The sequence below is a fragment of the Mytilus californianus genome, unplaced genomic scaffold (assembly GCF_021869535.1).
Source record: "Mytilus californianus isolate M0D057914Y unplaced genomic scaffold, xbMytCali1.0.p SCAF_4, whole genome shotgun sequence".
NCBI classification, from domain to species: domain Eukaryota; kingdom Metazoa; phylum Mollusca; class Bivalvia; order Mytilida; family Mytilidae; genus Mytilus; species Mytilus californianus.
Window position 1 is genome coordinate 14,873,642 of NW_026262690.1, and position 20,264 is coordinate 14,893,905.

The 20,264-nt window shown below is 32.8% G+C and overlaps 1 protein-coding gene across 1 annotated transcript in view; it reads left to right on the forward strand.

Annotated features, from left to right (window-relative positions):
* The window catches only part of LOC127737540 (uncharacterized), a 58,857-nt gene that overhangs the window by 22,123 nt on the left and 16,470 nt on the right, over positions 1-20,264 (forward strand). The window contains exons 3-18 of the mRNA XM_052248357.1: positions 1,246-1,374; positions 1,994-2,305; positions 3,842-4,952; positions 6,325-6,738; positions 7,712-8,087; positions 8,905-9,107; positions 10,814-10,951; positions 11,362-11,484; positions 11,786-11,860; positions 12,998-13,072; positions 13,627-13,701; positions 14,718-14,837; positions 15,388-15,566; positions 16,594-16,796; positions 17,311-17,511; positions 18,310-18,516. Of these exons, the coding sequence (XP_052104317.1) occupies positions 1,246-1,374; positions 1,994-2,305; positions 3,842-4,952; positions 6,325-6,738; positions 7,712-8,087; positions 8,905-9,107; positions 10,814-10,951; positions 11,362-11,484; positions 11,786-11,860; positions 12,998-13,072; positions 13,627-13,701; positions 14,718-14,837; positions 15,388-15,566; positions 16,594-16,796; positions 17,311-17,511; positions 18,310-18,516 (3,941 nt within the window). The remainder of the gene's footprint in view (positions 1-1,245; positions 1,375-1,993; positions 2,306-3,841; positions 4,953-6,324; positions 6,739-7,711; positions 8,088-8,904; positions 9,108-10,813; positions 10,952-11,361; positions 11,485-11,785; positions 11,861-12,997; positions 13,073-13,626; positions 13,702-14,717; positions 14,838-15,387; positions 15,567-16,593; positions 16,797-17,310; positions 17,512-18,309; positions 18,517-20,264) is intronic.

Sequence of the window (20,264 nt, forward strand, 5' to 3'; positions counted from 1 at the left end):
AACTTTGGTGGCCTAATCTAACCACACAAACGTTAGTGGACTGATACATCCACACAAACTTTATTGGCCTGATCCAACCACACACACCTTAGTGGCCTGATCCAACCACACAAACTTTAGTGCCTGATCCAACCACACTAACTTTAGTGGCCTGATCCATCCACACAGACTTTAGTGGCCTGATCCATCAACACAGACTTTAATGACCTGATCCAACCACACAGACTTTAATGACCTGATCCAAACACACAAACTTTAGTGGCCTGATCAATCCACACAGACTTTAGTGGCCTGATCCAACCACACAAACTTTAGTGGCCTGAACCAACCACACAAACTTTAGTGGCCTGATCAATCCACACAGACTTCAGTGTCCTGATCCAACCACACAAACTTTAATGACCTGATCCAACCACACAAACTTTAGTGGCCTGAACCAACCACACAAACTTTAATGACCTGATCCAACCACACAAACTTTGGTGGCCTGATCTAACCACACAAACTTTAGTGGCATGAACCAACCACACAAACTTAAATGACCTGATCCAACCACACAAATTTTAATGACCTGATCCAACCAAACAAACTTTAGTGGCCTGATCCAACCACACAAACTTTATTAAGTGCAGGGCTTAATTGGCAATAACTATGAGCAAAACAAAATTTATACTACAGCTGTGTGACAGAATATAGATTCTATGACTGCATTAAGTGTGATACAATATTTCTCTACTTGAGACAGTTGAATATTTAAATTTGAAATGAGAGTCTTGCCTAGCTTTTTAGATATTTAAAATTTTATCTGTTCAGAGTGGAGACATATTGTATTGCACAAGAATCAGTAGTTGAATATGTTTCTCCAAAAATTTTAAGCAGATATGTAGAAAAACTTCGTTAATCTGCAAAAAGATGTGTTCTTCATATGTGATGTCATCGGGCATCGTCGCCTTTTTTTAAAGACATCACAATAGTATCTTCAGAGGACAGCAAGAAAATTTGACATCATAAATGAATTTTGACCAATGAAGAACTAAGATCCACACTTTGATAATGAAAAAAATAATCAACCAGTCAGGAAAGGTATAACTCAGATAAGAATAAGAGAAAAGTTTTTACACTGTCATTGAACATTCTGATATGTCATGTAAAATAAAGTATGGTTCAGTAAAGGGTGACCAATCTGTACAGTACAAAAATAATACTATCAGTGTACTGAGAACTATATTTACTTATATTTTACAGGGTATTATTGATTTCAAAGAATCAGATGATTTCAAAGTCTTGTTAAATGTAACAGCGCCATCTATAGAAGAAGCTTATGCTGTCACAGCAGATGTTACAGAGAGCAAAGGGAGGTTACTCATACAAGTGGTAAGTTGAAAAATTTTCTTAGCATCAAACACTATATTTTTTTAATTCTAAGTATCATATGAACCTGAATAATTAAGTCTTACTTTTGAAAAATGTTGCATAAGACAAAATGTAACTATCTTTATCTGACAGCAGCAATAGGAAAAACATTTTTTTATAGAGACTGAAGAGCTGAACGATTCATATATTTTATAGTTATTATAGATTTCGATGGTCATAAATTTTCATATTACTTTTCCATTGTTCTAATTGACTTCAATTTCGTGGTTAAATAAGTAAATGGTCAACTATTTTAAGTCTATAGCATCTTTCTTACCGGGCGCACCTTCTGTATGTGATTTGATCAGTTTCAAATGTTAAGTTTTTATGATAAACAAGAAAACCAATAGCCTAATTTATGACAAAGCAATAAAAGAAAAACAAATATGACAGACAGCAACTAACACCAACCACTGAACAATTTTACGCTTAATAGAGATGTCAGGATTGAGACAGGAACAGAACCAAGGGAAAAATAGAAAAGTAGTGCTATGTTGCTTATACAATTGATATGTGTCTTAGTTAAATGATTTAATTGTTTTTCAGTACAAAAATGAATAATGATCTTATTGTATTTCAGTATGAAAATAAATTATCTTCATCACTAATAACGTTACCATGGATATTTATAATAATAACCATGGCGACATGTGTTGTCATCATCTTGGCCTCTGCTTATGCTCTCTGGTGGTATTGTTCTAAGAAGTATCTGGATCTTCAGCGAGACTACTATAGTCATGGGAATGTGATGTTCCGTTCCAGAAACAGTGAATGTCTGTCATCAGGAGCAGGAGAGTTGCTGATACAATCTGACCATGGACGAGATAGTATGATAGATGATGGCAAAGATTTACCAGATCTTCCAGAGGAAGATGAAGATGAAAATGGAATGGTTTGTAGTTTATTGCTTAAAGTAGTAAAATGATAAAACATAAGAATAAAAGGAGATGTATGGTTTACATAAATTGAAAAACAACCAAACAACAATATATAAGACCCCTCAAGGTCAAAATAAAATCTTCATCAACAGATAAGATACAGTAGTCAATATCTTAATTGGTATCAAAAAAGTAAATATCAAAATTTTCTTCTGCTTGCTTTTTTGTAGAGGGCCTCGTACGATATCTCAATCCAATACTGTGGATTCATTTTTATTCGTGGTATACCAATTTTCGTGGGTTTCGTGGGTCACAGCGAACCACGAAATTAAGAATTCAACGAAGAATAATCCCGAGAAATGTGTATGGAGTCGGATGTTTATTTCCGGTTATGTTATGCAGTTCTAGTATAGTGTTGACTAGCGATAAACATTGTAACATAACACGTGTTTTTATTGAAAGAAGATACAAGTATTTTGATTAAATTAATAATAAATATATCGAATATCAGTGATGATTTACTTTTTAAAATTGATTAAAACTGTTCATGGAAAATAACTGTAAGTTGTTAATTACCGTGTCATAGTTTGGTTTACTGGTGATTAAAAATCAATAGGATTAAGTACGGGGATAATGCCCGTAGGTAATATTGTTTATGACAGGGACATTTATTTTCACACCTTTTACTTATATGACCGTTTATTATATCGTGATTAGGGAAATGAGCTTTCAATCATAGAGTTTTGAATGCCTTATAAAATTCCGACAAGAATTTATAAATTGTAAAACAAACAAATGATTAGTTGTCTCTGTCCATTATCGTAATAGAAGTTTTCAATGAACACTTTAACCTAGAATGACCAAGCGAGGATTTTGACAATTCAAAACTTTTTCAATGATTTCCTTCTTTTTTGTTTGTTTTATTATTGATCAAACTAAGGAGGTTATATGATCTCCTAAATCAAAAAGAAATCCACGAATTACGAATCTGAATTTATTTTTTTTTGTGATCAGCGATCCACGAATTTATGTATACCACGAAACGTCTTTTTTTCTCTATCCACGAAAATTGATACCCACGAAAATAAATGAATCCACAGTAATTGGCAAGTTATAAGCATTAAAAGAAAGAACTGTATGGTGAAAAATCTAAAGCATGGGCAACAAAAACACAGAATATTATTCATAGATTTAAAGCTTTGTAAAAATAGATTTTTATCACACTAAGAAGGCTGTACATGTTAAGAAAATGAATTATGTTGATATAACTACACAACATTGGTTCTTTTAAAGATGTTAACAAGAGTTGTCTCCCATTTAATGTAAAAACAAAGTTTGCTGTAGTTAAGACAAACTATTTACCTGTTTAAAAGTTAAAAGTTTCAAAATTGCAATTATGATTACCTGTTGAAATGTTTCAAAATTGCTTTTTTTAGATAAGATACAATACTAGATAAAATAAGTGTTCACATGGCATGTGTAGCTTTTTTATATGTTTTTATACACTCATTATATAGTTTAAATAAATATTTAACTTTTATATATAATAGCCAATCAGAAGACAGAAAAAAAAGCAAGTTCATAATGATGACAGTGATGAGGACAATGAAAAGGTTGATGATAAGCTGACAATAAAAAGGCGCTATCAACCTCCATCAAAAAGACTGTACAGAGAACAACACATGAGACGTCATGGGAGACGGAAACGTCATCCTTCACTTAATGATCCCCCATCTTATGATGCAGTTATGGAATACCCAGGGGGATCTAGTGATGAGTCTGATGGGGAAGAAACTGGTAAAAAAAAGACATATATTACTAGTGTACAAAGTATGGAGGAGAAAGGAAAGAAAAATAAACCATTTGTTGAAAGTAGTCGTAGTTTTGGTGAACAAACTTCCTATCAGAGTAGAGACCTGTATTCATATAATCCATTAGCCCTTCAGACATTGCCTGTGGCTCATTCTGATACCGAACTCAATGTTCGTAGTCCAAGATACATAGCTCATAATATTCCACCGAGAGGATTTGTAAATCCCATGCATGATGACTATCATGCAAATAGAGATCGAAAAGTTGAAAAAATATTGAACAGTAAAGAATCATTGGTACAGGTTGAAAGGTCAAAATCACCTATAGCAAGAGATGAAATGAAAAGGACAGCACCTATTCCCAGAGAAGAAATAGTGAGGACACCGGTCCACGTTGAACGATCAGCCTCATTCCGATCAAATCATTCTAGGTCTTCCATAAGGCAGGAAAGACCTAAATCTCCAAATACCAATGAAAAAACAAAAACACCCACTAAATATGAACAGTCTGTTACACAAAGCCAACCTGAACGAACAAGTACACCCAATCATTATGAAAGGGGAAGGTCACCTATTTATGTAGAAAGAGGAAAGTCCCCATCATATATTTATGCCAAGGCTAAGAAACCTCCACCAATTAAACTTCCAACAGAAGTGAATATCAGTGAACAGAACAATTTGGGTGATTCCTCAGGGTATATAGAACTGAAAGCAACAACAGGACCACCCATTGAGAAACTAACACCTGTTGACCAATTAGATGCCGTTCAGGGTAATCCAATGGACATCCCTCTCACATCCTTTACTGGATCCCTGAAGAAGAAACGACATAAAAGTAAACCAGAATCAGGTATAAGATTTAGATATAAGATGTGTGACCATCAATAAGACATCAACCCAACAACAATAATAAAACATCTAGAGGGTGACTTACAGTTTTCAACAATAAACAGGTGTCCATACGATACGGCTAGCTCTAAATAGCCTTAAACAGTTGTAAATAAATAAAATAGAAACTTGCAAAGAATTGCAAGAAAAAATAATACTCCAAATAACAAAAAAGCATGAAGAAATGACATACATTGTAAGACATATCTATTGATTGTCCACTATTGTCTCAGATGCATGCAGATCTTGTAATTTCAGACATTTATAGAAGTTATGGATTAATCAATTTGGCAATAAAGAATAAAAACCTTTCTTTATTGAACATATTGATTCTATGATAATATTCATTCTTTTTACCTGCTTCGCTGAAGGTGAAAGCAGGTCATTTTGTACAAGGAAAATGTTCGTCAAACTTTACTTAGCTCCAATTGAAGTGAATGATTTTAATATTTGGTCTAGGAATGATAAGTAAGCTCTGCTCCAATAAACATGTTACCTCAATCAATTACAATTTACATGCAGCGACGCAGGTCCAGACCCATTATTGGTCTTGTTAATTTTGAAAAAAATGCTGTATTAACAAAAGAATCTAAATTTCCTCGGTGAATGACTGGAAGCAAGCCAGATGCAATAGAAAAATTAGACAAAAAACAAAAGACAAAACTATAAAATGATAAAAAGATATGTAAAAAGTTCAGGCAAATATTCTTCTGCAGATGTTTATTACCTTAGTTTTAAAATGATTTGTGGAAATAAAAAACCTGTTGTTACATGTAAATTTTGGCTAATTTCTTTGTAAATACAAATTCTTATAAACACAATTTATAATAATGTGTGCATAGGCATACTGGGAAATGATTAAGGAAAACAAGGTTTATAGTGTAGAGACCTAATATATGTTTATATTCAGGTTTTAGGTCTTTGAAATTTTATTTTTCATAGTTAGAAAATACAAGAGTTTGACTGAACTTTGATAAAATATAAATTTATGAATATTAATAATCAAAATACGATAGATTTCCCTGACTTTTAACAAACAAAGGAAGACTTCAACAAATCAGGATAAGTGAGTCTGAGACTATATTAAACAAAACAAAAACCAAGAAGTCTGTGCTTAATTTATGGGTCTCAGATTTAAGTGGGTTTGATGTATAGTAACCTCTTGAATAAGGGACATTGGATATATGCTCTTGATAAAATCACACTAATTATTTTGTATCTTATCAAAGGTTTATATGTCTTTACTTAAAGGCAATGTTTCTACCAATAAGCCTACTCTGTCATGAAAAAGTGGCTATTAACCACCCAATAATGAATTTATACTTTATTTTCAGGTTCACTGCAGAGAACAGTTTTGGAAGGCTACAATTACAATAATACTTTACCACTTTCTCCCAAGGCTGAATTGAATATAACAGGAACCTCTACGATTAACTCTCAGAGATTTAGTGTGCTAAGTGACAATTCTATATCTCTGTATAGTAGTGGAGAAATGTTCAGTCCTACTAGTCCCTACCAAGAAAACCTAGACGATGATGCTTTTGATTTTGATGTGGAAATTCCTCCTTTGAGGGAGCACGATCTTGATGGTCTGTCAGAAGCTAGTCTTCCACTGCCTAGTCCCCCACCCTATGCTAAGATGCCACCAGGGTATAGTCCTCGGACTTTATTACCATCACCCAAAGTGAGGCCACCACCACTTAGTGCATTAAGTGGACTTAGTATACCTGTAGATGACGATATGTTGAGTAAGTTTGGTGGGAAAAATCTTTCATGCTTTTTACAGTAAAATTTGAGAATTGTGGGTGCATGTATAATATGGCATGTAGAAAAAACTTAAAGGAAAATCCTGTACTTTTTTAAGTGATACACTTAAGAGGCACTGATTTAAAGTTATACACCTCAAATTTAACAAAAAAGTTGAATATGTATTAATACTTGAATGGCTAAGGTTTACTTTAAAACACATCTACATAGACTTTCTTTTAAAAGAAAATCTTTTATTTTATCCAAATCTTCAAAAAAGTACTGCTATTAAATTATTAACTTCCCATACTCTAATTGGATGGTAACTTTTCCATATGCAGTGACCATAACCATGACATCTCTCATTAGAAATTCCGCAACCACACAGCGTTATTGCAAAGGGAAAAACTTAATGAAAGATATTTAAGGTAAACAAATGTGGAAAGAAGATAACAATAGATTGATTTCTAAAAGAAAAAATTTAATGCACCAAATCATTTCAGTTAAAAAAATTGTTATGACAAAGTTGAGTTAACTAATTGGAATGCATGGACAATATAAAAAAAGACAAATAAACATAGCTCTATCATTTCACTTATTTTTTATGTGCTCCATGATTCTGTGTTGATTGCTTATCAAAGTCACAATTTGTTTACTTTAGCACAAAAATCCAAAAGTTAATGAGGGCCAAAGTTTTTGCTCAACAAGCAATGAATGAAATATTTTTGTCAAATATATGTTATTGCTTCATAACGAATATAAAAAAAAATGTAGAATGAGGACTTAGTTGAGTATAGATGCATGCATTGGTTCAGCAATTTCCTTAACATTATGATCACCAGAAACTTATTTCATAACTAAGATCTGAAGAAAAAACAATGATTTAGAATGTATTGATTTTGATTTAACACTTCTTTCATTAACAGATTGGTTTTCTTTATACTGTTCTAAGTAATTGTGTAATTTTATCTTTAGGTGGTACATACATTGGTTTGACGATCTCTCCAACCAACACCATGGATCGTATCTTTCAGTTTCCATCACCTCACCGTGATTCTGGTATTTCCTCAGAACAAAGTCTTCCTCTGTCCCAGGGGGATGAGTCACCATTCTCACCAGCTAAAGCTGTCCATCCTGCACAAAGAAAGTTACCTCCGCCCCCTCCTAGAATGTACTGTCCTCCACACAGATTTTCCTGGGACCGTGATGGAGAGTCCCCTGAACAGGGAGATTATGCAAAATTAAAATCCAAAGAGGAGAATTCAACTAAGGAGAATGAAGAGTTAAAGACTACACCTAGTTCAAGAGGGGTTGGTGGAGTTAGAAAAAAACCCATACTTAAACCTAAACAGTAAGTCTAACTATAGTAATGTTGGTATCAGTTAAAATGTGAACAGTTTAAAAAAATTTGCTTTTGAGACCAAAAATAACCAAAACTTACATTTAAACAGTGTTTCCATTTCCATGGTAACATTTTGAACCAAACCAAGTTACAGGGTTCAATAAATGAAAAAAAAAGTTAAAACTTAAATTCAAACAGAATACTCACTTTTATTTTACAGATTCGTATTGTGATATTTTGTATGTATTGATTTTTGTAATATATTTTACTCTCATCAACAAAACGTATGTTTAAAATTGAAAACCATCAATTATATATCAGTCTTAAATATGTTTAATACAATTTTTTATAACACCTACATGAGAAAACTAAGATGTGTACATTTTACTTCACAGTTACCGGTATATAATTTTAAATGTCTGAATGGTTACAATTATTTATTGGTGAATTGATTTGAATGTCTTTTGGTAACCTGCTTATTTGAAGGTCAACTTTCAATACCAAACTGGATCATAGTATTTGCTTCTTTTCCCGTAAGCAAGTAACATTAAGAAGTAACAGCAAACACTGGTCTCATATTCTGAAAAAAATATCCAGGTAGTATCACATGTCTTCCTGCTAACAGTTACCTTGTGTCCTAGCACTTTAATCAAATCTGACTCAGATATCTCGTTATAAACATGTCAACCTGAATATGCATGCAATATTTGCCACTGGATGTTAATCAGTAATTTAGTACTTCATCAATTTACTGGTGAGAGATTTACCCAGACATATGATACCTGAAGATAATTATTATTTGATTTTGAATTATTCTTTATTTCAGGTTACACTTGGCAGTGATATGTTCTCTCAGTATTCTGAGCCTTGCTACAACAGTTTATAGTGCTTTCCCGTCAACACAGACCCAGGTTCACATAACCGTGTATGCTCCTAAGAACTTTCTTCAACAGGATATTGAAGTATATTTCAATCAAGATAGACCTGGCGATGTATTAGATCAGCAGTATGCTTTTGTACAGTCCTATGGTAGGTATATAACCCTCTCACATATCCCTGCCATTCAGGAGTGATTGACTCCTTGATTGATTAAAAATAGTGCTTAGTATTGCTTCTGTGCAATAACTTTGGAACATTTCAACCAATCCTTTTCTAATTTTGATTTGTTGTTTCTCAAAACAAAACAGAGGTCAGATTTCATTTTGACAATTTTCACTTATTGTCCTTGATTGATTGAAAATGGTACTTTATATCTTTTCCATGTGTGACTTGAGAACCATTCAACTAAATCTTTTCAGAGGATGAGGTATGCTAAGGCCACTTTTTTGGCCCCTTTAATTTAAAAATCAAGAAGTATTATCAATCAAACAAATAAAATCCTTCAGATGTTCCTAAAACACTATTGTATTGGACATCAGTATTTGTATATTTGAATTTTGCCTTACATATTAATATCATGGCTTCAAACTTCTTACATTTAGCGCAAAACAGTAAAAGCTTCCAAAATAGCCTATTTTTGAGATCTTGTCATTAATATTTAAATACTGTAAGTTCAGAAATTATTGTGTGCATTTATTATTCCAATTTCTGAAGAATGGGCAAAAATGCGAGATTATTGCGATTTCAGGAAAATCTATACAGATATATGTATCAGATATTTAATAGAATGCGAGTTCTTATTATTGCGATAATCACCAAGTCGCGTTATTCGCATTGATAAAAACCTCACAATAATATCTGAATTTATTGTATGAGCAACTCATTTTACCATAAAGATATTTTGCTACTAAATGTATTATTTAAAGATTTTAATGTGTGCAAAATATGTTTTCGGGTCACATTGTTGTTCAAATCTATTTTGAATAAAACCCATGTGTAAAATGGTCAAATATGTAAATTTAGACATGTTTATGACGTAAAAGAGAAATCACAAGTGACAATTCTGCACTCAAAGTGTACAGATTATATTAACCTGTCCATTTATCGATAAAATTAACATAATTTTGAAAAGATCCAATAAGTTTACAATTTTTGCAATTTCAGGGACCAAATAATGGCTCTTATCATACTTCCATCTTTTCACATGTTATTTTTTGTGACAAAATTGAGATCAAGTTGGATTTGAGAATTTTCTATTTGCAGTTCAGGATTTAGGATTGATTCATTGCAAAATGTTGCTTTTATAATGTCTTGTTTGAGGGATACTGTGAAAATGCTTTAACTTATCTTTATTAAAATTCAATATGCCATTTCTCATGAATTACAGTTATACCCCTGTGCAGTTTTCTTGAATAACCAAAACGTGTTACTACCAGCAAAGTTTTAGCTTGAATCCAGTAAAATAGTGTGTGAACTAAAGTTTTATATGTCTTTGTTTGGTAGCAATAGATCATAGAATGGAATTAAGTAAAGCAGCAGTCAATTATAGCAAGTCTGGTTAGGTTATAACAAAAAAACATGAGAAATTCAAATATCATAAGTTATACCTAATCCAATCAAAATTGATCACATTTGATGTTACTAATCATGTTAAGTCATTTTTTAACTTAAACATTTAGTTTGTGTCAAATAACAGCCGTCAAACTGTTGAAAAAGGTATTTCAGCCTTTTTTTTGAAATAAAATTTAACATGCATACAGTTCAGACTAAACCTGAAGGTGCTTTATATTTTATATAAAGATTCTTTGTATTTTATCTAAAGTTATCCATGAGTTCTGTTGCTTATTTTCTTTCAGATATGGTTGATCCTTATTTGTTGAAGTTAAATTCTACTCTTTGTGATGCAACTCAGTGTAAGCATGGCTGTGATGAAAATAATGGCCGCTGTATTTGTAAGAAAGGATATAGACTGGATAGTGCTGGAGTTTGTCAAGGTAAATATTGTGTATGACTGTTAAGAAAATAATGGCCGCTATGTTTGTCAGAAAGGATATAGACTAGATAGTGGTGGGGTTTGTCAAGGTAAATATTGTGTTCACTCTCAATGTGTGTTTGACTTTGAAGAAAATAATGGCCGCTGTGTTTGTAGGAAAGCATATAGACTAGATAGTGGTAGGGTTTGTCAAGGTAAATACACTCTTGATGTGTGTTTGACTGTTAAGAAAGATACACTGAAGTTATGTTTGATAATAGGAATATAGACATGATAGTAAGTGCATTTGTATTTGTATTGTGATGAGGTTAGTGGACTGTATACAACTTGGAGTTCAATTTATATTTATTTTAAAAATGAACATCCTGCACCCATTTAAAATGTCAGTGACTATTTTTGTGATGTTTTCAGATGTAAATGAATGTAGATCTGTTCACCACAGATGTCATGAGAATGCTGACTGTATGGATAAGGAGGGGACCTACCAATGTCACTGTACAGGCAGATATTACGGAGATGGCACAACTTGTTATGGTAGGTAACTGATTCTTCCATCAGCTTTATTGATAATTTGATGTTGATAAGGAGGGTACCTACCAATGTCACTGTACTTAGGATGATTTTTTGAAGTTCACCTGTCCAGTTTGAATGATTTATATTTTAAAAGTATCTGAAAGATCTATATTAAGTCTATATAAGTATCTGAATGATCTATATTAAGTATAATTTTATTTACAGAAATTGAGTGAATCATATAATGTCTTGAGAGAAGTCAAATGTTAATAAATCAATGGCAACATTTCACACAATTTCTTAAAGATTTTCTGTCTTTTAGCATGTGATGCCCCATGTAGAGAAGGAACCTATCAAGACTTACCATGCGGGAAAAATCAGAAGAAAATCTGTTTAAGTAAGTTTTCCTACAGGGATTAGGTGGGAGACTGCTTCTATTGTCACTTTGACTTTAACTCTACGTTCCGCTATATAGATGATGTTCTCTCACTAAATAATACAAAATTTGGTGACTATGTTGAACGAATCTATCCCATCAAACTAGAGATAAAGGATACTACAGATACAGTTAAGTCTGCCTCATATCTTGACTTACATCTAGAAATTGACAATGAGGGTTGGTTGAAAACAAAACTTTACGACAAAAGAGATGATTTCAGCTTCCCAATTGTGAACTTTCCATTTCTATGTAGCAATATTCCAGCAGCGCCTGCATACGGAGTATATATCTCCCAATTGATACGATATTCCCGGGCTTGTGTTTCCTATCATGATTTCCTTGATAGAGGATTGCTGCTCACAAGGAAGCTATTAAGCCAAGAGTTCCAAATGGTGAAGTTGAAATCATCCCTTCGTAAATTTTACGGACGCCATCACGAGTTGGTTGACTGTTATGGAATAACAGTTTCACAGATGATATCGGATATGTTCCTTATGTCGTAACTACAATACCCTTCCCTTTTCACGAATGTGACTTACCGAATTAGACTAATTACCGGATTTGTAATAACATAATCAACACGACGGTGCCACATGTGGAGCAGGATCTGCTTACCCTTCCGGAGCACCTGAGATCACCCCCAGTTTTTGGTGGGGTTCATGTTGCTTAGTCTGTAGTTTTCTATGTTGTGTCATCTGTACTATTATTTGTCTGTTTGTCTTTTTATTTTTGGCCATGGCGTTGTCAGTTTGTTTTCGATCTATGAGTTTGACTGTCCCTTTGGTATCTTTAGTCCCTCTTTTGAGGGGAATGGAGATTGGATACAGTGTGTGGTGCAGATTTAAAAAATGCTATTCTACAGTCTATTTATGTCCATCAAATCAATGTTTTGATGTATAATTAAAAACAATCAGTGTTGTTATTCATGACATATTAACTCAACAGAGAGCCCAAAATTAGTCTTGATTAACTATATAACAATCACTTTCTTACAGATTGTTTTTAAGACATTAGTTACTGGTGTGGTACTATGAGACCAAACATATTTGTAAGCAGCAAATGAGATTGCAAAATAGAATATTTTTCTTTTATCAGGTTGTAAAAAGGAATGTCCAAGAGGTACCTACATGTCCAGACAGTGTACATCTCTGGGGAATGCTGAATGTAAAGGTAATCTATTGATAGTACAGAATGAATGAATGAATGAATGAATCTTTATTTCCTCCATGTATATGAAGATATTGCATACAAAGAAACAAGTGATTATTTACACAATAAACAAAATATCATATATTTTGAGATAAATACACAACATACATAAACAAAGAACAAAAAAGTTTATCAATCAAGGTCTATTTAAAACTCAAAATTAAACCTGTTTTCAAATAATACGTCTGAATTTTTTATACATGGGGTAAACATGTTTGATATAACTGTTCAATCTATCTAAAATAATCACTACCAATTAATTTTTGATAAAAGTGCTGTCAGATTCCGCCTGAAAATCAATTCTTAAAACTTTACTTTAACTGAATATAGAAGCAGATGGTTACTGGTTAAAGTCCTATACAAACTTACAAACTGTGTAATGTATTCAAATCAATTTTCATGTGTTCTCAGAAAAGTTTAAGCATTATTCTGTGAAAAATATTTTCTAAAAGTTTTTATATCAAATTGTTTGCCTTAGATAAACATTACAAAGGATACAAAATATGTATTTCCAGATTGTACTAAGAAATGTACAGCAGCAGATTACGAATTCAAAAGATGTACTTATGTAGAAGATAGAGAATGTAGAGGTAGGTAGTTACCTATCACCCCTCAGACTAAAGTCCTTTAACCATTATGTTACATTAATAAATGGATAAATAAGAGTAGCAGATAGAAAAATTTATTGTATGTAATTACCTATCATCCCTCAGACTAAAGTCCTTTTACCATGATGATAATCATTACATTAATAAATGATTGTACCAGTGTAGCAGATTGAAAATGGTACTGTAGGTTATTACCTTTTACAGACTAAATTCTTTTAAAGACTTTTTATTTAGAAAAAAATAACATTCTAAATCATTTTATTGGGGTAAATATTGCATGAAATGCAAGCAAACCAATATTGTCACTGGATTGAAAACTATATTTTCCTGGCCTCATCTCTACCTCTGGGAGTGCAAACAACATAGTAAAGTGGACTGAGCTTTCCTTAGATCATATCCATGTAACTAGCAATAACTAATGATACATAGGATATATACTCAGATATTCAAATTTAAAAATGATGTATTTGTGTATTACCAACTTATAAAGAAAACTTTTTTATTGAAAATTACAGAAGTTGTACATGGTGTATGAATCTATCTGTTCTAAAAATAGACAACTACAATTATGGACCAACAAAAAGATAACACTTAATATTTCCCTCCAATGCTTAATACAATGCAATGTTAAGATTCAAGTTCACATTGCAAAATAAAGCAACCTTTACCCTCAGTGCTAACAAGCACTTTGATTATTAGAAGTTACAAGATGACGGATAATGGTAGGATATTTAGTTAAATATGATCTTTCTTCTTTGAGGTATGTAATGTTAATCCTACAAAAACAAAATCTTATTAAACTACTGAAATACTCCTTCACAAGAATCTTGAGGAAGAGCAATAATCATAACTTTACAGAGTAATTTCAAAACTGTAAAAAGGTGGTTTCTTCTACGAAATGTATTTATTGGTTACATAGAATACACTCACAACTAGGATGTATTCCATCAAATATGTAGTGACACACTAAACCTATATATGCATTTTTTTTTCATTAGAAAGAAGAGATTTAAGATTTCCATCAGTGAGCAGTAATATCATTGCAGAAAACATGAAGGATGTTAGTTTAGTTAATTCTGAGGAATTGAGTAGAACTAGAGGATTCCATATTGACAGAGGTAAGTCTGCCTGAGCAAGAGGGACGATAGTCTCATGATATAGAGGAATTAAGTAGAAGTGGAGCATTTCATATAGACAGAGGTAAGTCTGCCCGAGCAAGAGGGATGATAGTCTCATGATATAGAGGAATTAAGTGGAACTAGAGGATTTCTTATAGACAGAGGTAAGTCTGCCTGAGCAAGAGGGATGATATTCTCATGATATAGAGGAATTAAGTGGAACTAGAGGATTTTATATTGACAGATGTCAGAGGTTTGATAATCCCAAAATGTGGAGGAATGTAGTAGGAAAGTTGATTTCATATTGACAGAGCTAAGTCTACCTGAGCTGGAGGGATGATAGTCCCAAAATATATTATATGGTGTTTTCACATAAAAACAAAATAGTCAAAATATTTAAACATGGCAATGATTTTAAATGAACAATAACACATATTTATGATAAATAAAACAAGTGTTTATAATTTGGTAAAATTCATCAGTACCTGTGATATGGTATTACCTTGCCTACTTGGAATTTTAGTTTGAAACAAAGAATGCTCTATTTCAGGTTCAGGATTTTTTATCAAGGGAACTGTGACCTACTTTAAACCACATATTCTCCTGCAGCCAGTAGATCATAGTGTAAATAATGAACTAGATAGATTCAATGGCAGTCCTGAACTGGTAGATAAATACTGTCCTTATCCTGTTCCATCATACTACGAACTGGGCAAATTTGATTTACAGGTAAGTTGTTACAACATACCTCTCCAGTAATAGTCAATATAATGATTTATATAGATTCTGTTGTAGCCCAGAACTTCTAGGCACATACTGTCTTTATCTTATTTCATCATCCTGTGAACTGGGCAAATTTGATTTTCAGGAAAGAAAAGTTTGTGAAAAAGAATCTTTAATATTATGCTTGTTAATGATAAATTTGTATAACCCCTGCAGAGGACAGAGTTGCTGTGTGTTCGTACAGTGGTAATAAAGAAATAATTCTTTCATTCCATGCTCTATGCTCATTTTGATCTTGGGCGATGTTCAAAATTCAATTTATGTTGTTAATTTTATAGAAATGGTAGTAAGTAAGTAATGGGACTTTGACTGTATTTGTTTAGTATTGTAATAGTGTCACCTTGTGAACGCAATTAATCTTAAGATTATTTGACAGAAAGCTATCATAAAGGGTAGAATTATTTGCTATCATGTGTAGTTGACCATATTATGCCATCATTTAAGAATTGAATGCTTCTTTTTGTAACTTCATTGGGGTGTAAAAGCGTTGACCGAAGTACATTTTGTATGAAGTACGGAAGCGCTTCATTCTAAAAATGTGCGCACGGTTAACGCTTTTACAACCCTATGAAGTTACAAAAAGAAGCATTCAATACTTATAATTACATTTTTTAGCTAGGATCATGAAAACACGATTTTTATCAAGTTTTTATTTGATTTACCTGTGCACTTTATTGTGGGACCTCGTGTCATCATGAATGATAAATTTCATTGTGTAATGAAGTTGATTAAGGAATAACGCGAGATTGCGGTTAGCCAATCAGAATAATGTATTATAATGAAACATACATCTGATGTAATTATTTTGAATTGACCATTTTTATGTGTGTTAAATTTTCACAGAATCTGCAAAATATAATAGCATTGTGCATTTGTGCATTGAGAATATAGATTGGTACTGACAAATAATAGATAAACTTTTTTGAGCTCTGTTTTTATTTTTAAACTATATTTATTTAAATTAATTTTGTAGAATATTACATACAACAATAAGATGTATGGAGGTAAAACATTTATAGAGCCATGTGAAACATATATGAGACACGGAAACTTTCCTGATATGCAGCATGCATCCAGATTTATCTACTGTTCCCAGCCTGGACCTGTAACTAATATATTTGAACTGAGATCAGGATTTGGTAGCAGTACACCTTTCTGGATAGAAAAAGAGGAAAAGTGAGTATCAAAGTAATATTCAGTAAGAAAGAAATTAATATGTAATTTTTTTTTTTTTGTCTTTTTCCATTTCTATTATTGCTTTGCTGAAAATTATTTTAAGAATAGAATTACAAAACCATAACATTAAATGAAAAAATTGTCCAAAAAATTCATCAAACACTATACAACCAATGAAACTAGAAAAAAGGACAGACTATTGTGCATTTAATTACACATATAGTTAAATATGCTTCTCCCATTGGTGAGATTTTTTTTTACACTCAGCCTGGTGTTTGATAATAATTTAAATCACATTTTGTTAAATATTCGGTCTGAAGTTGAAGATCTTAAATTTAGATAACTTGAGTGGAGAAATTTTCTAACACAATCTCAATAGAATATGTTTCTATATTTATGCTGCTTGTAGCTACATGTGGGTCTCCTGTTATATTGTCCAATGGCAGTTAATTTGTAAATACCTTTAATCTTGAAATTGCCAGTTATCTTATTAACTGATATTGTTCTATTTTAGTTGTGTATCTAAGAATGCTGCTTGTCTAAACTGTACCAAGACATGTGCAAAAAAGATGAGGTTACAAGGGGGAGATTGTGGTGTAACAGACAAGGATAATGGGAGATCCCCTCGTTTGCCTCTTTGTATGTCATGTTGTGCTGATTCTAATTGTACAAACCTCTGTGGGACTTACCATGACTACCATTGTCAAACAGAACAGTGAGTTATCCCCCTTTAACAGTAATATGTTCCTAGTATTACCTCTCTGTGTTATTTTGTTCTGTCATTTCAGACCTCTGTGAAACCTAAAAATCCATTACATTAAAAGTCAGTAATAAAATATTCAATGAATCCACAAAAAATTGGTACCTAAGCATTTATTCTCCACTCCTAACTCCCTCAGGCAAAAATTACCTAAGATGGATTTGGCTATTATTTTTAAGTCGTTTTTGGTCATAAAGCTCTTCAACTGTTTCAGTTTTTATACATCTTTGGCTTTCAAATATATGACTTTGAGCGTTCCTGATGATGGTTAATCCAGAAAATTGCCCTGGATGCATGAAATTTATGTTTTATTATTCATACTTTGTCATCAAATATGAGATATAGTATTATCTCTTTTGAAAGTTCAATGAATTATAAGTGTAACATAAAGTGTAGTGAGTAATTTTTATTTATGTTTATATATAAACTATTTCGGGTTTTATCCTTCCATGCTTACAACTTTTATCATTAATATTTCAATGAATACTTGAAATGATAGGGGATAATGTATTAAACTTCAAAATAAATTCTTAATAAATCAATGCCCATGTATACCATTACTCTGTGGAAACTTGTAAAATTTCATTGGAACAAGTAACTGTCCTTACTTGGTACAAACACTTTTGAATGAACCAGGTTTTACAGCATACCAAACCTCTCTTTTTAATGGCAGTTACATGAATTACAATAAATAGGTGTATAATTTATTTTCAAGGATGATTACTTATGTTATATTTATTTATTATTTTGTAGATGTTTAGTAGGTGATCTTCTTGGATTCCAACTCAGACCTATTTATGATAATGCAAACAATGTGTATTGTCACATGGCCCCTGTAACCAATCAGACAGTAATGGAGTTGGTCTATAATGTCATTAACTACTATGAGACTCTTGTGTCAGAGACTTTGATTGTGAAAAGTGATGGAAGTTGGATTACAACTGGAAAAATGCATTATGGGTATGTACATAAACTTAGGATAAATGATTTATGGCTTTAATATTTTAATTACATTAATAAATTAGATGGATGAAGCTCTATAATTTTCATGGTACCTTTGAAAAACAATAATGTAAATATATTGATCGACATGTTTCGGTGCCTAGGGCACCGTCATCAGGATACAAATAATACATTGAACATACTTAAGTGTACAATCGGGTTGTCTTGTGACAACGTCATAGTATAGTAGTTGTTATGAAAGGGAAGTAATAGTGAAAGTATAAATAGAAAATGTATATAAATAGATTGTCAACATGAAAATGAAAGTAAATTAAAATCTCAAATGGTCACAATAAACACGACGTCACCATAACAGGCATAACAACCACAGAACAAAACATAAACGTCAGACTAAGAACGGAAGAAGCTCTTATACATAAATTTGGAAGCACCGAACCCTGGGGCCTTAACAGACGATATGGCTAATACGAAGATTACCAAAAGAAAAGAAACTACAGGAACTTTCACAAGACGATTTAATTGCAAAAAATGCCCGAAAACTTTCTGCAGTATTTCTACTTTACGAAGACACCATAAGGAACGCCACGAACCAGTCGCAACAATGTTTGAATGCAAACATTGTGTTGCAACCTTCACTAGAAAATCAAATGCCGTAACACACCTTAAATCAAAACACCCAGATAAAGCCAGAGAAGATTATAATAGCTTCCAACAAAATCCTCGTGAAATGGCCAAAGCAATAGAAAAATGGAGACCACCATTTGAAGCCGTACAGAAAAAAGAATGGAACGGGAAAACACCTACATTCAGGACAATACCAGCTAAATCACCGTATGAGTATCACCAATCATCCACCTCAAAACCGAAAAAACCCTCAACAAGTGATTTGGAACAAGACCTGTACCTGTCGGATTCCGACTCTTCTTTAAATAACACTCCGCAATACATAACAAACGATTACGGTTATGTCATGGACCTTACTCAGGAAGACTACATAGACCTGACAACAAGCAGCAGTGATGAAACCATATGTTTAGATGAGCTACCGGAAGAACTATGGGACAGACATGTGTTTGTACATTCTATTTATAACATTTTTAGCTGAGACAATAATAACACAGAGTTGATATACAAACAATTTTAATTTACTTTCATTTTCATGTTGACAATCTATTTATATACATTTTCTATTTATACTTTCACTATTACTTCCCTTTCATAACAACTACTATACTATGACGTTGTCACAAGACAACCCGATTGTACACTTAAGTATGTTCAATGTATTATTTGTATCCTGATGACGGTGCCCTAGGCACCGAAACATGTCGATCAATAAATTTTCTGCAGCAGTCCCTCCAGTGTTGTTGTTATAAGACTTTCTACATTATTGTGTTTCATCATAACGACCCTGCATACCCGAGGTATCCACTTCAGGGACTCTAACTCACTACAGACTCACCAGGCGTTGGTTCACTTTCGTTTGTAATTGTTTATTGTTTTATCGTGAACCCCTTGCATTCCTTTTGGAACCGCCGTTGCCAGCAGCGCTGACCTTCCCAGCCACCCGCAGCTATGCCTTTGAACGAAGGAAATAACGAAGATTTTGTTGAGGCACCATTGGAGCCTTCCAGAAGTGCCAGTACCATCCAGGCAAACAAAAGAAAAAGGATCGAACAAGAAGCCTTTCAAACAGGAATAAACCCGACCAGAATTCAAGAAAAGAATGTTTCACTTTTTAGAAC